We start from the raw sequence: 21,348 nt of genomic DNA on the forward strand, positions 1-21,348 counted from the left end.
AGAATTTGCGTTCCTGTCAAGTTCCCAGATCATGTTGATGCTGCTATCTAGGAACCACACTTTGAAAACCACTGAAGGAGAACTATCCTAAGCTGTATCAGACAAAAGATCAGAACTTCTGCAGATAGAAAAGCACATCAATGAAGAACTACTTACAAAATCTATGTTGAATTTAGAGAACTGCATCCGCATTTGGAACAAGATTTATAAATATTACTGTGGTGTGGGGTCTTTTGCACTATCTCGGTTTTGACCTCTAAATGTTGCAGTCACCATAGTCACTTTTGCACCCCTTGTGTGGCAACTGGGTGGTAGTGTTCTAAGACCTACTTCTGGGCTGAGAGGGAGTTTCCAAAAGAATTGGAGAGGTGGAAAATCCCCATTTCCCAAACCAGTTGTATTAGGTTTCACTGCCCTAGTTATGACATGGGAAATAACTATTCTAATTACTAAAAAACTATGCACCAAAAGAAAAATGTGATTCTGGCAGAGAAACTAAGGCAGATGAGAAAATGCAAGAATGTCAAAGTAAAGCCAGTTAGGCTTTGTGGTAACACACAGGCAGGTGCATGATTTCTCTGTGCTCCTTGAAAACCTTTAAGAAGTCAGAAACAATCATGCTTTCCATTAATTAACAACACAGCATTTTGAAATGCTTGTTTTAAAGCCAGGAGATTTCCAGTTCATCTGCAGATTATAGTAGTATGCTTCTCAGCAAAATCCATCTAATAATAAACATTAGAGTCTTTCAAGTTATTAAATACCCATAGGTTGTTAAATAAATTTTAAAGTATTTGTTAATCAATGAGCAAGAATGCAAACATACCTTTTTTTCTCTTTTCAGTGAGCTTTCAGTTTAGTTAAAAGGGAGAAAAGGTGCACGCTACAGTTAGAACAATTGACTGGTAAACTAAATGGTACTGAGTTCAATTTAGTGTGAGTACAGAAAAAGTTGAGGTTAGTATGGGCTGGTATAGTTGAAGGGACAAGAGTGGCACTTGAGATGGGTATTAGGATGAAGGAGGCCACGGAAGGGACTCCAGCAAAATAAAATAGCTTCATTAAAAGCCACGAAACTTGGGTTAAACGCAGTGCTAGCCTGTAGGTAAAGGGAGATGTTGGGGAATTTTTGAATGACCAGGTTCATCCACACATACATCTAATCCTCTATAGTTGTTCATTCAAAGAACGTGTATCAAGAGCCAGCTGTAAGCCAGACACTATGCTGTGGAGTGCCTCGGCAACTAGAATTTGGTTAAATTCTAGTTTTGACAAAGGCAAAAGAACTTGGACTTAATGTTATGGACTTAAGAGAATGACATGATGAAAACCTTTTTTTAGGAAGATTACCCAGGCAACAGGATGGATTACACTTTCAAGGAGAACTTTGGGATGGTTACAGGAAGATCTGCTAAAAAGACCCTACAGTTATTCATGTGTGAGGTAATAAAGATCTGGCATAGAAATGGAAAGAAAGTGGTAAATATGAGAATCACCTTGAAGAAATGAATAGCAGGACTTGATGGTGTATATGCAGAGGACAAAAGAAAAGAAAGGGTTTATGATGGAGAAAATGGTTTGGAGTCTGGAAGACTGATAGAAAGTAGCATAAATAAACAGAAATGTAGGAGTTGAAGCATCTGTTTGCAAAAAAATAACATTTATTTGGGATATGCTGAGGTGAGTGAGACAACTAAGTGGAATACTAAGTGGAGGAGTTGCACAGTCAAAGCACAGGTGGGAGGGGGAAGTTTCAAGAATGATAGGGATGGTTAACATTGTCAAAATCTAGAGAGAAATTAGCAGGACAGATAAGGTGAGGCATAACATTTCCTAATATGACTGGGTGCAACTGGGTAGACTTGTAAACCAAGTGGATTTGAAAACATCAGAGTAGACCTTTACTTCCCAGAATCCTTCCCTGTCAAGCCAAAAGCTAACTTCTTTTCTATCCTTTTTCTGAACATCTCTAGCATGTATAACTTGCTTCACATTTTCACTGCACTTTCCATTTCAGGTTCTTGAAAACTGATACCTGAATTATATCACACAGCCTTAGAAGCTTACCACTATAATTATCGTGCACGTTAGTTGCAGAACATTCACAGTAAAGCTCCATCATTGTCCACTACCTGTAAGTTGACATTTTGTTATCTCTACAAAAAGATCCTAACCTACTTCCCTTCCAGCTTCATCTCGTACTTCTTCCCTAGGCAGAAGGTGAGAGGGTAAATGTTTGGATATAAATTTGTTTTGTTACCTGTGTAATGTATCTCTGCCTCCCTCTTTTCTTTTTTTTCTTCTTCTTTTTTTTTGTGTGTGTGAGACAGAGTTTCACTCTTGTTGCCCAGGCTGGAGTACAATGGCGCGATCTCGACTCACTGCAACCTCCACCTCCTGGGTTTAAGCGATTCTCCTGCCTCAGCCTTCCTGAGTAGCTGGGAATACAGGCATGCACCACCACACCCAGTTAATTTTGTATTTTTAGTAGAGACAGGGTTTCTCCATGTTGGTCAGGCTGGTCTTGAACTCCAGACCTCAGATGATCTGCCCACCTCGGCCTCCCAAAGTGCTGGGATTACAGGCTTGAGCCACTGCGCCTGGCCCTCTCCTTCCCTCCTTTCTAATCTGATGATCGAGCCCTTAGCATTTCCTTGACTCCGGAATTTTTGCAGAGCAAAGAGCAGAGGATGTTTGAAGCCAAGTGCATTTCTAGACTTTTATGAAATTTTAAGCCCATTGAGAAGATTGAGCCAGATGTCCCACTGGTGAAGAGAGGAGAGAGAAAAGTTTTTGAAGTCAACGAAGAGGAGAGAGTGACATTTCACCCAGATGGAAAGAGACTGGAGGTCAAAGAGTAACAAGTACCCACCTCCATTCCATATCAGTGCCCTGGAGAAGCAGCAGGACCTCAGAGAGGGAAGTAATGGGGTGACTTGGAGAGGCTGCACTTTTCAGCAGGGGATTCTGGCTCCATAAAAGGTTCAATATAACAAGCCTCTAGGATTGGCAAACCCTACTTACTGAGGCAGGGATGCTTTAGTGGGAGATCGATGATCAGAGTAGTCTCCTTGGTGCTTTGGCACCTGGTGAAACCTACGGACCTTTAACTAGCTGAGAAAGTAGGGATAGGAGGAAATACCAAACGTATGAAATTGGATTTCTCACCATCCTGACTCAGACAGGGACTTTAAATTGATGACTACCTTAGATTTATGAACTAAGAGTCATACACTGTGTACCTTTTGTTCATTGGTGCTCAGTCCTAGACCCTTTTCACCCGTCTGTTCTCTTCTGGTGTTATCTCATCCTTTCCCATCTTTATACTGGTGGCTTCCAATTTATATTTTTATTGTAGAATTCTCCTCTGAGTGCCACTCTCAAATACCAGGTTACCTATTTGATATCTGCATGTGGATGTGTCATAGACATCTCAAAATTGCCATAGGAAAGACTGATCTCCTGATTGTTGTCTTCCCCTTGTTTAAAGTGCCTCCCTTTCCTCCTAGTACTTTATATGAGGAGTCAGAAAACTATGGACTGTGGACCAAATCCAGCCCCCACCTGTTTTTGCAAATAGAGTTTTGTTGGAACACAGCCATGTTCATTCGTATGTGTTGTGTATGGCTGTTTTTATGCAACAATGGCAGAAACTTTACAGCTTGCGCAGCTTATTTACTATCTGACCCTATACAGAACAAGTCTGCCAATCCCTGCTCTTTGCTTTCTTCAATGTACTTATCACAATTTGAAGTTACATATTTGTTTGATTATTTTGTTATTTATCTGTCTCCTTCTTTAGAAGGTAATTCTCTAGTACCTAACAGCACCATTCCCTAGTCATGGTAAGCACTCAATAGTCATTGACTAGAATGTATGAATGAGAAAATGAACTATTATATACTAAGATTTTATTTTGGTTTTTTGCCTTAGCACAAAATTTTCATCCTTCCTTACCCTCTAATGACTTCATATCTTTGTTGTTGTTGTTGTTTTCTTTCAAGATGGAGTCTTGCTCTGTTGCCCAGGCTGGAGTGCAGTGGCACTATCTTGGCTCACGACAACCTCCACCTCCCAGGTTCAAGCAATTCTCCTGCCTCAGCCTCTCGAGTAGCTGGGATTACAGGCACGTGTCACCACACCTGGCTAATTTTTGTATTCTTAGTAGAGACAGGGTTTCACCATGTTGGCCAGGCTGGTCTCAAACTCTTGACCTCATGATCCACCTACCTCGACCTCCCAAAGTGCTGGGATTACAGGTGTGAGCCACCATGCCTGGCCCTAATGACTTCATATCTTAAGTAATAGAGTTCCAAAATAATGAGTCCCCTCAACTTTGCCCTCTACTCTATCCTCCTTTCAGATTAATCTTTCTAAAGCAGAGCTCAGATATCACTCTCCTTCAAAGAAACCTGGAGACCCAATGACTTCCCCATTAATCATAAACTTCTTTACCTGCCTCTTAAAGTTCTCTGAATCTGGCTCCACTCCGTTTTTCTATCCCCCTATATTCTATTCCTGCTACTATTTCTCTACCCTGAAGTTCCCTACCTCTATACTTCATACACTTGGAATATTCTATCACTACCACCTCCACCTGTCACAATCCTATCCACCCGTCAAGTATTTCCTTCAAGCTGCCTTTCTAAGTGCCACCAAAAGACATCTTTGTCTTCTTCCATCTTCCAAAATACTTTTTGTACATACAGTAATTTTTATGCCATTTCTCCATCCTGCCTTCTCCCCATTAACTGGTAAGCTACTTAAGAAAAGGAACCACAGCTTTCTCATCTTGGTATCTGCTACGGTTTGAATGTTTGTATTGCCCTCCAAATTCTTATGTTGAAATCCTAACCCCCAGCATAATGGTATTAGGAGGTGGGGGCTTTGGGAGAGATGTGTCCTTATAAAAAGAGACCTCAGAGAGTTAGCTAGTCCCTTCCACCATGTGAAGACACAACAGGAAATCCATAAACCAGAAAGTGGGCCCTCACCAGACACTGAAAATGCCAGTGCCCTGATCTTGGACTTCCCAGCCTCCAGAACTGTGAGAAATGAATTTCTATTGTTTATAAGCCACTCAGTCTATGGTATTTTGTTATAGCAGCCTGAGTGGACTAAGACTGCTTCTGAAGTATTTGGAACAGTATCTTTCTAGATCTCAATAAATAATCATTGAATGAATGAATAAAGCAATGCCTTTCATTTTCATCTCTACTTAGTAAAATCCTACTCATTCCTCAGAGACCAAAATCTTTGCTTCTGAGCCCAGTCCATGATGATTTTTCCTTTCTGTACTGCCTTGTATTTTTTTCATCAGTGACTTTCTCCTATTGTAATCTCTAGAAGGCAGAGACTAAATCCTATACATTTTTGTGTTCTTCTTCCTTCACCTAACAGTACATTGTGCATTACAAGTGCTCAATAAATATTTATCATTAAGTTGTAAAGCTGCTGCCTATTTTTCCACTTCCACTCCTTTGCTGCTCAAAAGGATTAGAGCAATGATTGTTTTAGCTGATAAGGCCTGCTTCGGAGACACATTATTAATGAAGGTTGTCTGGAAGACAATAATGTTGAACGGGAATTTGTAAATGAGTCTCCAGCTTCAACATTCATCAGTGAAAGAAGGCGATACTGAAAAGCTGCTCTAAAAAAATCTCCTTGTATGAAGTTGTCCGGAGCTGCCTAATCCCTGCAAGGTTTTCAGTCTCTGCCTTGAGCATTTAGAGCACATTCTTGCCTTAACCTCCAAACAGATCTCTCCATGGTAACGCAGGAATGTTTGCTATTTTAGGAAATATGCCTCACTGCATGCAGTACTATTTACATTAAGTTCCAAACAAGGCATAAATGCAACAGCTTGACTGTGCTAATTTGTGTGAGTGGGAAGGTCTCACTTACTTAATGTGGGCCTCTCCCTAATTGTGTTATCCTGTTTCATTTTATAAGCCAACCACAGTGAGATTACATGTTAATAAATTTTGCTTATCTTATACTGAAGGAGAAATGCAGAGAGAAAAAAGGCAACAAACAAAACAAGAATTCCTCCAGACCTCCTTTTGCAAGGGCATCATTTTTTCTGCCTTCACACCCTCCAGGTCTGGTTTCATTTAAAACCTTCATTGAGATGAAGCTTCTAACATTCTGTAGAAGGAAATAATATCAATAACTGAAACAATTGCTAGCTTTTCCCTGCAACTTTGTAGATACCTTTACTGAGGAAGAGAAAAATGCTTTGTAAATTTTATTAGATTTTCTGACTCCCTAGTGAAAAAGATGTGGACAAGATGTCACAGCCTCACATCAAAAAGCTCCTCAACACTCTGATCACACATACTATTGATCTGAATGGACATCAAGAAGGATTGGAAGGAAATATGGAATGATGTCAATCAACGGCATGTCTAGTTGGTGGTACTTTCTTTGTTTTGTAAGAATTATAGATGTTCATAAATATTGTGCAAGTGCATTCCCACTAAAATGAATGTTGTAAAATGAATGTTGTAGAATGTTTTGGTAGAATGGAAAAGGAAAACAGCTAAAAAGACTGTAAGATCAATTAAATAAAATAATCTTTAACTCTGAATGAACTTCCTGTACTCGGATATTATAGTGAGTATATTATACTCATTATACTCCAGACTTTCATACTGGGATCACGTGAGAAATAGTAATCTATGGGATGTGGGGTCAGTGAGTGTTCTTCACCTGGACAATTCAGACCTAGAAGTGCAAGATCTGTGAGCTCTTCTTTCTTCTAGGGCCCAGCTGTTTGTGGTATTCTCAATTGTGAAGTGTAGGTGGAATTAAAGGACATGAATAAGTCTTTAGAACTCAAGCTCCTCCATCCTCCAGCTGAATCAGTGAGGGATTCCAGGGATGGCTTCACTGGAGTTGAGGAGATTCTTTAGCCTCTGAAGAATAGGCCCAGAGCTTAGAAATTGAACTTTTGCCTTCCACATTGTAAGGGTCTTTCTTCTGTGGTGACGGTTGGCATGGCAGACAAGGTTTGAGTAGAATACAGTGGAACTCTAACTGTTACAGCGGAAGTATACTGTTAGCAGACAAGGATAACACCCACAACATAGGCTCCAAGAGTCACAAATAGCAAGGTTCATCATACATTACCTGTGCAGAGGGCAGAGACAAATTGCTTTGTAATTGGTTTTATAATATTCTTTCCCCCAACCAATTCAAAGAGCAGACTTGACAAAGCAGTTCATGGCTGTGTCAGATTATGATTTGCTCTCTCAACAAGTGACATCAATTATCTGCTCTTCAAACAATCCTCAGTCTCCACAACAACTAGGATTACCTTTCTAAATGCAAATCATATGCTTTTATTCCCCTTGCTTTTTTTTTTTTTTTTTTTTTTTCTGGTACCTACAACATGAAGCCCTTAGCTCAACATTTATGGTACTTTCCAGCTATATATTTTATCATTCTCCAATACTTATTTTTGGTAACATCGATTACTCCTAATTCCAATTCCTTAGTTGTGTTCCACATCACTGTATATATTGCTCCATTTCCTATTTTCTACCTGGTGTATCCAGTCTTTAAGGCCCAACAGAAGGGTGACCTCCAGGTGAGTTCCTCCTTGGAGTTAATCCCTTTCAGCTGTGGGTTCCTTTAGCACCATGCGTGTATTTCTGTCTCCTCATTTATCACACTGTATTTTAGTTCTTTGTTTACATACCAGTTTTTCATTGGACTATAAACCTTTGGAAGGCTAGGACTCCCTATACTAGTGGTACTCACTGAGCAACTATCTCATCTCCTAGAGAGCATTTTGAAAATTTATGGGGGTGTTTCTTGTTTTTGATGTTGTCACAATGATAAGTGAGGCAAGGGATGTTACAGGACAAAGTATTGTCCCAAATTCCAAATGACTTTTGGAATTTGAATGTTCCATTGGTTGATGATAAAACTGTTTACAGTCATCTGAACCTAGAACTTAATTCTTCTGTATATAGGAGCACGATGTTAATTTACACTACATTTTTCCATAAATTAAACTACTATGTAAATTGAGGGAAGACACTACCAGTCCTTGGGCCCAATTTTTTTTTTCCCGTAAGACGTAGACCCAAAGGGAGAAACAAGGAAATATGCTATGGGAGGCTTTCTATTCTCCACACTTGAGAGGACCAACTATCAGAGGCCTCCTGTGGCAGAGGTTTCCAACCTGGGTGTTCCAGCACAGTGTATGTACCTCAGCATGGTCCACCATTGTGCAAAGATGCTGATCCCCTCACCTCTCAGGGTGGCGCATGGGTCCTGAGGGGGCCATGAGCAATTGCCTCAAACCGTGAGCAGCCATGGTCACTTATTTCAGAATACCATAGATGTACACATTTCCTATGAAAATGAATTTTCTATGAAAAAGGGTAGGAAACACTGTCTTATAGAACAAACAGCACAATGTATCAGGTTTCTAAATGTATACCATATTGGGTAATAACAATAACAATAAATTTTTATTAGGCAATGTTAAAAAAGCATATCAATTTAGTACAGTTTATGTGATTTGATGCATTTCTTCTGCCCAATGGTCATGCAATATTATCCCCTGGATGCTGTACTTATTCTTGTTCTAAGCATCCTTTTAGAATAGAATATAAATAATTTAGTCTCTTTGAAATTATAAGCTTTTGGTTCTTTAAGTCTTCTGAAAACTGGTACCAAACCAATTCCTTAATTAGCATTGAAAATACTGAACTAAATATTGATTTCAGTGCTTACCAAAGATGATGAAAATATGTATATGTACAAAATATTTTAGTATTTATGTGCCTGTAAATAAAAAAGGAGCAATAAAAGTGATTTCATTTCAGAAGGTGAACATTTTGAAAGAAATAATACTTGTGTAAATTCTGAACTCAAATAGAATGAAGTAAAATTCTGAAATAAGATAAAAATAGAATGTTAGCATTATGGGAAACTATAGAGATTATTTGAGGTAATCTTCCCATTTTATGTATATGGAAGCTGAGAAGTGACATATTCGTAGTCATACAGCTAATAAATAATCAGGATGGAAATTCAGTTCTTCTTATTCTCAGTTGAGCTTTTCTAAATTAAATGTATTATGAAATATTTTCGGCCAGGCATGGTGGCTCATGCCTGTAATCCCAGCACTTTGGGAGGCCAAGATGGACGGATCACAAGCTCAGGAGATCGAGACCAACCTGGCTAACACAGTGAAACCCTGTCTCTACTAAAAATAACAAAAAATCAGCCAGGCGTGGTGGTGGGCGCCTGTAGTCCCAGCTACTTGGGAGGCTGAGGCAGGAAAATGGTGTGAACCTGGGAGGCAGAGGTTGCAGTGAACCGGGATTGCGCCACTGCACTCTAGGGCAACAGAGCGAGACTCTGTCTCAAAAAAAGAAAAAGAAAGAAATATTTTCCATAGTCCTTTAAGAAAATGTCCATATATTTCAATATGTATCTTGCAAAAAGCCTATGAACTTCAATTTGTATTCATACTTGTAAAATTATGTGCATGCACATCATTTCTTGAGTTTGTTAACCAGAGCTTTCCAACCAAAATGAAGCTGCAGTCTAAGAAGTTTGTAATTGTGGCCAAGACAGTGATTTTTTTTCTGCCCTCATAGTGGCCTAAGCACCCAAACTGGCCACCTCCAAGTGAGAAGCTTCATCCGTTTACCTCCATACCTTACAAATATTACCATTTGGTATATGTGCCATGAAATGGAAAGGTTGGGAAGCAATGGTTTAAACTAATTCCTATCATTGCTCTTTTATCTTGACCCCAACCTTTCCATTAAAACCACATTATGGCCAGGTGCGGTGGCTCACGCCTGTAATCCCAGTATTTTGGGAGGCCGAGGCGGGCAGATCACCTGGGGTCAGGAGTGTGAGACCAGCCTGGCCAGCATGGTGAAACCCCATCTCTACTAAAAATACAAATATTAGCTGGGTGTGGTAGCATGTGCCTGTAATCCCAGCTACTCAGGAGGCTGAGGCAGAAGAATCTCTTGAACCTGGGAGGCAGAGGTTGCAGTGAGCTGAGATAGTGCCACTGCACTCCAGCCTGGGCAGCAGAGTGAGACTCCATCTCAAAAAAAAAAAAAAAAAAAATTTGGAAGCAAATTTCTATCTTTGTGTGATACACTTGTACAGAAATAGTAATCACCATTTCATCTAGTACCCAGCACATTTTCAAGGACCTGCAAGGTTCATACTCTAATATATACAAACAGAGAATATGCCTAGCTCATAGATGATTAGTAACTGTTTATTTGAACCCATAGTTTGTATACTTCAGCACAGTATTTTACAACTTAACCCTCAAAAAAACCCCTAAAACATTGTACGTTCTATATAATTATAAACCACTTGATGCGGCTGGCAAATTCTAAGGTGGTCCCTATAATTCTCACCCACTGGCCATCACATCTTTGTGTAATCCTCACCCCTTGAAGATGGGCAAAACCTGTAACTTCTAACCAGTATGGCAAAGGTGATGGAATGTCACTGCATAGTTATGCCATGTTATATGGAAAATGTAAAGAGGTCATATAGATGTAATTAAGGCTTCTAATCAGTTGATTTTAAGTTAACGAAAAGGGAGACTATGCTGATGGGCCTGACCTAATGAGCCCCTTGAAAGAGGGTCTAGAAGTGAGAAAAGTAACAGACTCTTTCTGCTGCTGGCTATGAAGAAGGAAGCTGCCATAACTTCTACAACCACACAGCAGTAAATCCTTCCAACAGCCTGAAGGAGCTTAGAAGTCGATCCTTCCCTAGGTGTGCCTCCAGATGAGAAAAGAGCCCAGTCTACACCTTGATTTCACACTTATGAGACTCCAAACAGAGATCCCAGCTAAGCCATATCTGGACTCTTGACTCACGGAAACTGTGAGATAACAAAAATAAGGTGTTTTAAACTGCTAAGTTTGCAGTAATCTGTTACAAAGCAATAGATAACAAATACACGTAGATATTAAAAAGTAGGGCTTATGAAAGCATGAAGCAAATGCCTCTGGATGTACTGACCAAGCCTTACCTGCACCTCCATGCTAGTTGGCTCCTCCAACAGATGTAGCAGTTGTTGTTTCTCCTGAGATAGCTGTTCTACAAGCCTCTCCTGGGCAGCCAGGCTCTGATTCAGTTCTTCGATTCTCCTGAAGCAAAGGAAAAGTAAGGACAATAATTATGATCATGATACTATTATTACCTTATTTTTTCAGCACATTCCAAAGATAGCATGGTCTAGTACAGCAGGTTTTTACCCTTTTGGATCATTGAACCTTTTGATACATTTCTTTAGAAAACCATGTATTTTCTGCCCAGCCCCCAAATACATACACAAACAACTTTTTGCTTACATTTTCACCAGGTTCATGGACTTCCTGAAGTTTATTCATAGATCTTTAGACCACAGGTATTTAACTCTTGGAATAAGGGCCTAGAATTTTTTGGTGGTGGTGGTAGTGGCTGTTCCATTCAAGAAACGGTTCTTGGATAACTATTTTGTGTACTCAATGCACTCTACCAAGTACCGGAAATATGAAGTTGGAAAAGAAACAATCTCTGTTTTGCAAAAATTTAAATTCCACCGGCACATGTTTGCTAGTGATTTGGAGAGTGAGAAGACACACAGCTACAGTCATGTACCATATCCTGTTTCTGTCAACATTATGTCATTATACTGCATATATCCTATCACCTAGTAAAGTTCTAGCTACAGTAACATCATAGTGCAATGTATTTCTCACTTGTTTGTGGTGGTGTTGGTGTAAGCAAACCTACTGCACTGGCAGTTGTATAAAAACATAACGTATAGTATATAATACTTGATAATAAATGTTACTGGTTTATGTATTTACTATACTATACTTTTATTGTTGTTTTAGAGTGTACTCTTTCTACTTATTAAACAAAATAACTGTAAAGTAGCCTCAGTCAGGTCCTTCAGGAGCTATTCCAGAAGAAGGTGTTGTTATCATAGGAGATGACAGCTCCATGTGTGTTTTTGTCCCTGAAGATCTTCCAGGAGACAAGATGTAAAGGTGGAAGACAGTAGTGATGATCCTGACAGTGTGTAGACCTAGGCTTATGTGTATGTTTGTGTCTCCGTTTTTAACAAAAAAGTTTAAAAAGTAAAAAAAAAAAATTAAAAATTTAAAAACAGAATAAACCTTTTCTAGAATAAGGATATAAGGAAAATATTGTTGTATGACTATAAAATGTGTTTCAGGCCTTCATGTTCATTCAGTTCACTACTCACTCACTCACCCAGAGCATGTTCCAGTCCTGCAAGTTCCATTTATGGTCAGTGCCCTAAACAGGTGTACTATTTGTTATGTTTTATACAGTATTTTTACTGTATCTTTTCTATGTTTAGATGTACAAATGGTTACCATTGTGTTACAATTGCCTATGGTATTCAGTACAGTAATATGCTGTACAGGTTTGTAGCCCAGAAGCCATAGGCTATACCATATAACCTAGGTGTGCAGTAGCCTATCCCATCAAGGTTTGTGTAAGTGTGCTCTGTGATAGCCACACAATGAAGAATGAAATTGCCTAAAGATACATTTCTCAGAACATATCCCTGTAGTTTGTGATGTGTGACTGTACATAAGCAAATAATAGTAATAGAATATAATAAATGCTACCAGAATAGAGGCACCATATAGTACACTGAGTGCTGCCATAGAGCTATAGGAAGAAAGATAAAGAAATGATTCATTTGACTTGAAGGAGTATAGTGATGCCCAGGAGAAGAGATTTTAAAGATTGAGTGGTTTCAGAGTAAACAGAAAACCTACAGAATGGGAGAAAATATTTGAAAACTATGCAATGGACAAAGGTCCAATATCCAGCATCTATAAGAAATGTAAACAAATATACAAGAGAAAACCCCATTAAAAAATTGGCAAAGGACATAAACAGACACTTCAAAAGACATACCTGCAGCCAACAAGCATATGATAAAAACCTCAATAACACTGATCACTAGAGAAATGCAATCAAAACCACCATGTGATACCGTCTGACACCAGTCAGAATGACTATGGTTAAAAAGCAAAAAATAACAGATATTAGTGAGGTGCAGAGAAAAGGAAACACTTATACACTGTTGGTGGGAGTGTTAAATTAGTTCAACCATTGTAGAAAGCAGTATGGCGATTCCTCAAAGAACAAAAAGCAGAACTACCATTCGACCCAGCAATCCCATTTCTGGGTATACCCAGAGGGATATAAATCATTCTACCCTGAAGACATACACATGCAAATGTTCACTGCACACTATTTACAATAGCAAAGACCTAGGTGGTTTTCCAGGCTCAGAAGGAGGAGATTGAACAAAGGAACAAAGGCATGAAGACCCAGTGTACAATTTGGGAAGAGTCACTGGAACTAAGGCCCAGGGAAGAGGCAATGGCTGGAGAAGAGACTGAAAATTCAGACCCTCAGACTAGGGTTAAGTTGTAAAATACTGTGCTGAGGTATCCAAACTATGGGTTCAAATAAACTTATTGATCATCTATGTGCCAGGCATATTCTCTGTTTGTATATATTAGAACATGAACCTTCTAGGTCCTTGAAAATGTGTGCTGGGTACTAAATGAAATGTTTCCAGTTGTGTGTTTTTTTTTTTTTTGAGACGGAGTCTTGCTCTGTCGCCAGGCTGGAGTGCAGTGGCGCAATCTCGGCTCACTGCAACCTTCGCCTCCCCGGTTCAAGCGATTCTCCTGCCTCAGCCTCCCGAGTAGCTGGGACTACAGGCATGCACCACCACGCCCAACTAATTTTTGTATTTTTTAGTTGAGATGGGGTCTCACCATGTTGGCCAGGATGGTCTCAATCTCATGATCCGCCAGCCTCAGACTCCCAAAGTGCTGGGATTACAGGTGTGAGCCACCATGCCCAGCAGAAATAACTTTAAAAACTTAACATTACAGGTTCACTCCTATAATCCCTGTAAACCCAGCACTTTGGGAGGCCAAGGTGGGCGGATCACTTGAGGTCAGGAGTTTGAGATCAGCCTGACCAACATAGTGAAACCCTGTCTCTACTAAAAATACAAAAATTAGCTGGGCATGGTGATGCACGCCTGTAATCCCAGCTACTCGGAAGGCTGAGGCAGCAGAATTGCTTGAACCTGGCAGGCAGAGGTTGCAGTGAGCTGAGATCTTGCCACTGTACCCCACCCTGGGCAACAGAGCGAGACTCCATCTCAAAAAACAAAAACAAAAAATGACGAGGAGGAGGAATGTGGACTCCATGTGAAATTCCCTCATGGTATCCGCACTAGAACATCTCTACTTTTCTTAAACCTCAAACCTTGCTCATCTCTTTGACCCTCAGTCTCTACAGAGGATCTGTTCTCCTACTCTCCAGAATTGCTCAAGGCCATCTGATATGAGTAGCCTCAATTTATTTTCAGATGTGCATGTGCTTTACTTGGGGTTTTGTTTTGTTTTGGTTTTTAGTTCAGTTTTTTTTTATTGGGGTTCAAATAGAACACAGTCGTGGGGAACCTAGAAGGGAAAATCTGAAAGCAAATACAACACCATACTGAGAATTGTACTATATATATATAAAAGAAACAATACAGAAACTTCATTCTGCTATCACAAAGCCTTCAAAGAAATGATGATTGATGCCTTAGTGAGGTTCACTAGAAGGGAAAAAGTTGGCAGATGTTTTCTACAGAAGGAAAAGCATGAACAAAATTCTGGAGACCTGCCATAGCTTCTTATGCTTCTGGAGGCAGTATGGATTCAGGGTTTGGATGTCAGCAATCCCTGAAACCATGTTTCACAACTCTCCAAATGCCAGTTTTTTCATTAATAAAGTATAATTCATATCTCATAGGGCTGTTAAACAAGAACATAAAGTACTCAGCTGTACGGTAAGAGCTCAACAAAGCTTGGCCATTATTATTTTTACTAGCCTGGCATGAATGAAGTATGAAGGAATGGTGGTGGGTGATGAGTGTGGGAGAAATCAGAGGTTACATCATAAAGGCTCTGATGGCCACATGAGGAGTATGGATCTTACCTCCTAAAGGTATTGGAAAGCTTCTTAAATGGCTCTGCAATGGTGTGATTAAATTTATGTCTTGGAAAGATCACATTGGTCATGGTGTGCACATGTGGTTTTTGCCTATTCAGCTAAAAGCTCCTTAAAGCTTTTTATGCCATCACAGTCTTATGCACTTAAGAGGCTAAATTATTTGCCAATTTGTGGTTGTTGAATTATCTATTTCAGAACTACTCTGAATTATGAGGTTGAGATTGAATGAGAGGAGCAGGACTGGAAGTAGAACAGACATTTAGAAAGTTTCTGCAGTAACCCAGACAGTAGATGGTGGTGACCTCAACAATTGCCCAGTTACCTTCAGGACCAAGTCCAAGTTCCTTATAATGGTGTACAAAGCTGGCACAATCAGACCCCTATTCTCCAAACAGCCTACCTCTCACTTGTCTTCTCACTTGCTCCACTTATGTACAATTATTTAAAGTTCTTGAAATATTCCTTTCCCTGTGTCTTCCCTCCATAGTTTTTCCATCTGCATAGAATATTTCCTTTCCCTATCCACTTTCTACCTATTTATTCTAGCTCCTATTCATCCTTCAAAGCTCAGCTCAGATTTCACTTCCTCTAGGAAACCTTCAATGGCATTATCTTCGTCTTTTTGGCCTGCTATAACAAAACACCATAAACTGGGTGGCTTATAAACAACCGAAATGTATTTCTCACAGTTTTGGAGGCTGGGAAGTCCTAGATCAAAGCACCGACAGGTTCAATGTCTGGTGAAGGTCCACACTCTGGCTCATAATAGTGCATTCCCACTATATCCTCACGTGGTAGAAGGGGCTAACTAGCTCTCTGGGGTCTCTTTTACAAGCGTATTCATCCCATTTATGAGGGTTCCATCTCCAGTGTCTATGATCTGATCACCTCCTAATGGCTCCACCTCATAATACTTCTGGAGGCAGAAGTATTAACCTTAAGGGTTAAGATTTCGATACATGAACTGGCGGGGGAGAGAGGTGGGGATGGGACACAAACATTCAGACGGTAGCAGACAACTTGCTCTTTTAATGTAGAATGGATGACCCTCCAATATTTCCCCAGAGCATTCCATGCTCTTCTATCAGGGAACTTATTAAAATCATGTAACATGTTTCTTGGTGACAAGAACTAGGTCTTTTGTTTCTGTAACTGAAGTGCTTAGCCTGGTATCCGGCATGTGACGTGCCCAGTAAATGTTTGCTGAATAAGTGAATCCATGTCTCTTGTTTGCCACTCTTTGCCCACTGAATCCATTAAATGAGTTTTCATAATGGATACCATTGAAAATTCAACTCTGAAAAGAACGACTCTGGTTGTGGACCCATAAAGTCTTAGAAATAGTGAAGCTCCTACTGTCAATCCTTGAAAGGGAACAGTGCAGCTGCTATATGCCTTGAGAATGGGCAAGAGACAAGCGACAAAAAGAGCACCGAAGGCACCTACTTGTCCCTCTGGGCCAGGGCCTCAGCGTATTGGTCGGGCTTGACCTGGTCTCCTGGTACATCTTCCCAGTTTTTGGTGACTCCCTTCAGTTTCTCTGAGAGCTCCAGGTTACACTCCTTCTCTGCTTCCACCAGAGCTGCCATCCGCGCAGCTTCATTCTTTGCTAGCCTGGATTCCTGGAAAAAGAACAAAAACTGAGAGGCCGCAAAATTTCTACCTAGGTTAGGAGCCCTAAGACCCAGGAACACTGATGAATTTGAGAGGGAAAGTAGAGATGGAAAAGGTGAATGCCAGAAGGCAGGGCAGTAGGAAAAGGAGTATGAATAAAAGAGAACCCCTAGCTATGGACTTTGGGAACTCCTCACCTCCTGCAGAAGCTGGATCTTATTCTCCAAGAGCTCATAAACATGCTCCGTCTCCTGCTGTCGCTCCTCAAACTGGCGTCGGAGCTCAGCTTCATTCTGACTATTGAGATTCTCCACATCAGCCCTAAAACCACAGAGCATTAGCCAGTCAGAGCCAGACATACAGTTTAGCAAGTGGAACCATTAAGGTTGTTCCAGTAATTCAGAGTGACACCGAGAAGAAGAAAAATTGAGCATTTTTTCCCTCTACAGTTATCTGTGGAACTGAGCTCTTCAACTTCTTCAGGTTGAAAAAGTTCCAAACTTTTAGAAACTCTAACTCTGTGTTGTTTGTCAAGTAGTATATACTTGACTTCCTAGTGGCTTCATTATCTTTATAGCTTCCAGAGGAACTTTCGTTTGGAAGGCAAGTAGTCATCAAATGGCTCACATTCACTGTCATCTGTCCTGGGACTCTTCCACTGAGACTGCCTCCTAGAATGCTTTGCTAGTTCCTTGCCTTTCTTGCTATTTGAAATTCAAGTGTTCTTTCCATTTAGGTTGCTGGGACAGGATATCCATTTGGACAGCCATAGAAATGCTCTCTTCCTTTAAAGCCAGTAATCCATAGTAGGCCGTCCTACATCTGGGCTACTTATCCAGAGTTCTATCCAGCTTTCCCATGGTCCCATGCAGAGACATTTAATCCATGAAAGCTCAAGATTTGGGCTGAGCTTTGCCTCTCTGATATCCCTAGGATTGAATGTCCAGGAGCTAGCATGAAGCGGGTAAGGTATCATCAACTTATTTATAGTGAACAACAGCTGCCCTCAGATGTCTGAGGATTAGAAATTTGGGAGCAATATCAGATGCTGAATGATTTTCATTCCTATTGGTTTTATTCCTGCTTTAAGCCATTTGTTGAGAACTATGGGCCATCTTCTTGTTCTCAGGACAAAGAACAATATTGAACTGGTATAGGTTTATGGGGCACTAAGACCAGTGGTACTTTAGTATTGGTCTCGGGGTTGTGTCCATGAAGAGCAAATGATGCTTCCCTAAAGATTACAGGATTCCTTGCTGCATAGTGGACACTACTGAGCACCATCCCAGGGGCTATATTTATCTTGAGCTCCTCTGTCATTATATAGCTTTTGCGGGGTATGAGGATCTTGGCCACAAAAGAGACAAAAGTCAAGCGTATAACCCAAGACCCCCAAACAGGCAGACCCCAGGAATCATCGACTTTTGTTTTGAATCTATATTTGACTCCATATTTCTTGCTAGTGCAGTAGATAACTGCCAACTATAATCTATAGAGAATGGAAGTTACACATTTTCTGAGTAACTCCATTGGCCAGGAACGCCTTATTTAAGACGCTACAGCTGTTTGAAGTCAAAAGATCCTAAACTTTATGACAGAAGATGAGGGTTCTGCCACTGATTTGAGAAGAATATACCTTAGTTTTCTCATTTCTTAAAAATAGAATAATGTCACCTGATTCAAATGACATTTTTAAAAGTTTTTTAAATCAAAGCATTACACAAATTTCAAAATTTATTAATTGTCTTTGTAAGTTGTTCTAAAATTTATTAGCCTATTTAATGCCTTTAAATAGTAATACCAGCACATTGTGTGTAATTTAATTTGGTTTTAAATATTCTGAACTTGCTGGATTGTCATCCTAAATATCAAGAAATACTGTAGACACAGAAAGAATGCCAGATCAGATTGATTGTGTACTGATCCCAGGACATAATCTGAAAACATTGTTTTTTTTTTTTTTTCATTTATATATTATTTTCTTTTATTTTTCAACTTTTATTTCAGCTTCAGGGGCTACTTGTGTAGGTTTGTTACCTGAGTATGTTACATGATACTGAGGTTTGGGGTACAAATGATCCCATCACCCAGGTACTGAGCACAGTACCCAATAGTTAGTTTTTCAACCCTTCCTCCACTCCCCACCTCCCCACTCTAGTAGTCCCCAGTTTCTACTGTTGCTATCTTTATGTCCATGAGTACTTGTTGTTTAGCTCCTACTCATAAGTGAGAACATGCTACCGCATTTGATTTTCTGTTTCTGCATTAATTTTCTTAGGATAATGGCCTCCAGTGGCATCTGTGTTGCTGCAAAGGACATTATTTCATTCTTTTTTGTGGCTGTATAGTATTCCATGGCATATATGTAAATGTGATGTAACACTTTTTAAAAATCCAATCTACTGTTGATGGGCACCTAGGTCGATTCCATGTCTTTGCTGTTGTGAATAGTGCTGCAATGAACATGTAAGTGTATGTGTCTTTTTGATAGATTTGTTTTGTTTTGGATGTATGCCCTAATGGGATATATCCAAATTAATGGATATATCCAATTAATATTTGGGTGCAATCGGATTGCTGGGTCAAATGGTAGTTCTGTTTTAGGTTATTTGATAAATCTCCAGACTGCTTTCCACAGTGACTGAACTAATTTATATTTCCACCAACAGCGTGTAAGCATTCCCATTTCTATGCAGCCTCGCCAGCATCTGTTGTTTTTAGACGTTTTAATAGTAGCCATTCTGACTGGTGTGAGATGGTATCTCATTGTGGTTTTGATTTATATTTCTCTGGTGATTAGTGATGTGGAGCAATTTTTCATATATTTGGTGGACATGTATATGTCTTCTTTTGAAAAGTGTTTAATCATGCCTTTTGCTCATTTTTTAAATGGGGTTATTTGTTTTTCATTGTTCAATTGTTAAATTCCTTATGGATTCTGGATATTAGACCCTTGTCAGATGCTAGTTTGCAAACTTTTTTAGATTCTAGAGGTTATCTGTTTACTCTGTTGATAGTTTCTTTTGCTGTGCAAAACTCTTTAAATAAATCCCACTTGTCTCTTTTTGTTTTTGTTGCAATTGCTTTTGAGGACTTAGTCATAAATTCCTGAGGCCAATGTCCAGAACGGTGTTTCTTGGGTTTTCTTTTAGGATTCTTATAGTTTGAGGTCTTACATTTACATCTTTAATCCATCTTGAGTTAATTTTTATATGTGCTGAAAGGGAGGCGCCCAGTTTCACTCTTTTGTATATGGCTAGCCAGTTATCCCAGCACCACTGAATAGGGAGTCCTTTTCCCACTGCTTATTTTTGTTGACTTTGTCGAAGATCAGATTGCTGTAGGTGTGTGGCTTTATTTTTGGGTTCTCTATTTGTTTCCATTGGTCTATGTGTCTTTCTTTCCTTTTTTTTTTCCAGCAACATGCTGTTTTGGCAACTGTAGCCTTGTGGTATAGTTTGAAGTCGGATAGTGTGATGCCTCTGGCTTTGATCTTGGTCATTTGATGAACGACATTGGTAGTTTGATAGGAATAGTGTTGAATCTGTAGATTGCTTTGGGCAGTGTGGCCATTTTAATGATATTGATTCTTCCGATCCATGAGCATGGAATGTTTTTCCATTTGTTTGTGTCATCTATGATTTCTTTTAGCAGTGTTTCGTAGCTCTCCTTGTAGAGATCTTTCACCTCCTTGGTTAGATGTATTCCAAGGTACTTTTTTTTTTAGTGGATATTGTAAATGGGATTGCATTCTTGATTTGGCTCTCAGCTTGAATGTTATTGGTGTGTAGAAGTGCTACTGATTTTTGTACGTTAATTTTTGTATTCTGAAGCTTTATTGAAGTCTGAAAATATTTTTAATAATTCTAATACTTGTCATTTAACACTAAGTTTTTTAAAAACTATAAATTATAAAAGTAACCATTTTAGCAATGCAAATGTATATTAAAAAAATATTAAGTCTTCTCCCTATCACTGACTGTGATCTCACTCCTCCTCAATATACTATAAATATCACTCAGCAACTTTTCCCCCTTACTTAATTAAGGAATTCCCACTAGGACAATAATATAGAGCTAACTCATTCTTTTTTCTTTTTTTTTTTTTTTGAGACGGAGTCTCGCTCTGTCGCCCGGGCTGGAGTGCAGTGGCGGGATCTCAGCTCACTGCAAGCTCCGCCTCCCGGCTTTACGCCATTCTCCTGCCTCAGCCTCCCGAGTAGCTGGGACTACAAGCGCCCGCCACCTCGCCCGGCTAGTTTTTTTTTTTTTGTATTTTTTAGTAGAGACGGGGTTTCACCGTGTTAGCCAGGATGGTCTCGATCTCCTGACCTCGTGATCCGCCCGTCTCGGCCTCCCAAAGTGCTGGGATTACAGGCTTGAGCCACCGCGCCCGGCCACTCATTCTTTAATAATTGCATAATAGTCCACAGTGTAGTAGTACCAAAATTTATTCAATCGATTGGTAATTGTTTCTAGTTTTTTGCCATTACAACTAATGATGCAATAAACATCCTTATACATTTATCCTTTCACACTAATGCTTTTATTGATAAGAAACAGATTCCTTCTAGGGATTGTTTGATCAAAGGAAATCCTCCTTTTTTACTATAATAGGTAGCACACATACTAAAAATGTTGTCACAATTTACACTCACTGGTAGTGTGTGAGAGTGCC

At 39.7% G+C, this 21,348-nt stretch overlaps 1 protein-coding gene across 6 annotated transcripts in view; it reads right to left on the bottom strand.

Moving 5' to 3' along the window:
* Window positions 1–21,348, bottom strand: part of LOC117075461 (myomegalin) — a 276,182-nt gene that overhangs the window by 139,269 nt on the left and 115,565 nt on the right. For 4 of the 6 annotated variants that reach the window (XM_033197849.1, XM_033197848.1, XM_033197852.1 and 1 more), the window contains 3 exons: window positions 16,869–16,992; window positions 16,504–16,679; window positions 11,036–11,153 (listed from right to left, as the gene is read on the bottom strand). In XM_033197849.1, the coding sequence (XP_033053740.1) occupies window positions 11,036–11,153; window positions 16,504–16,679; window positions 16,869–16,992 (418 nt within the window). Of the gene's footprint in view, window positions 1–11,035; window positions 11,154–16,068; window positions 16,680–16,868; window positions 16,993–21,348 lie in introns of those variants that run through there. The other 2 variants (XM_033197847.1, XM_033197846.1) reach the window with 1 other exon arrangement.

Source organism: Trachypithecus francoisi, unplaced genomic scaffold (genome assembly GCF_009764315.1).
Source record: "Trachypithecus francoisi isolate TF-2019V2 unplaced genomic scaffold, Tfra_2.0 Lachesis_group5, whole genome shotgun sequence".
In the NCBI taxonomy this organism is placed as follows: Eukaryota; Metazoa; Chordata; class Mammalia; order Primates; family Cercopithecidae; genus Trachypithecus; species Trachypithecus francoisi.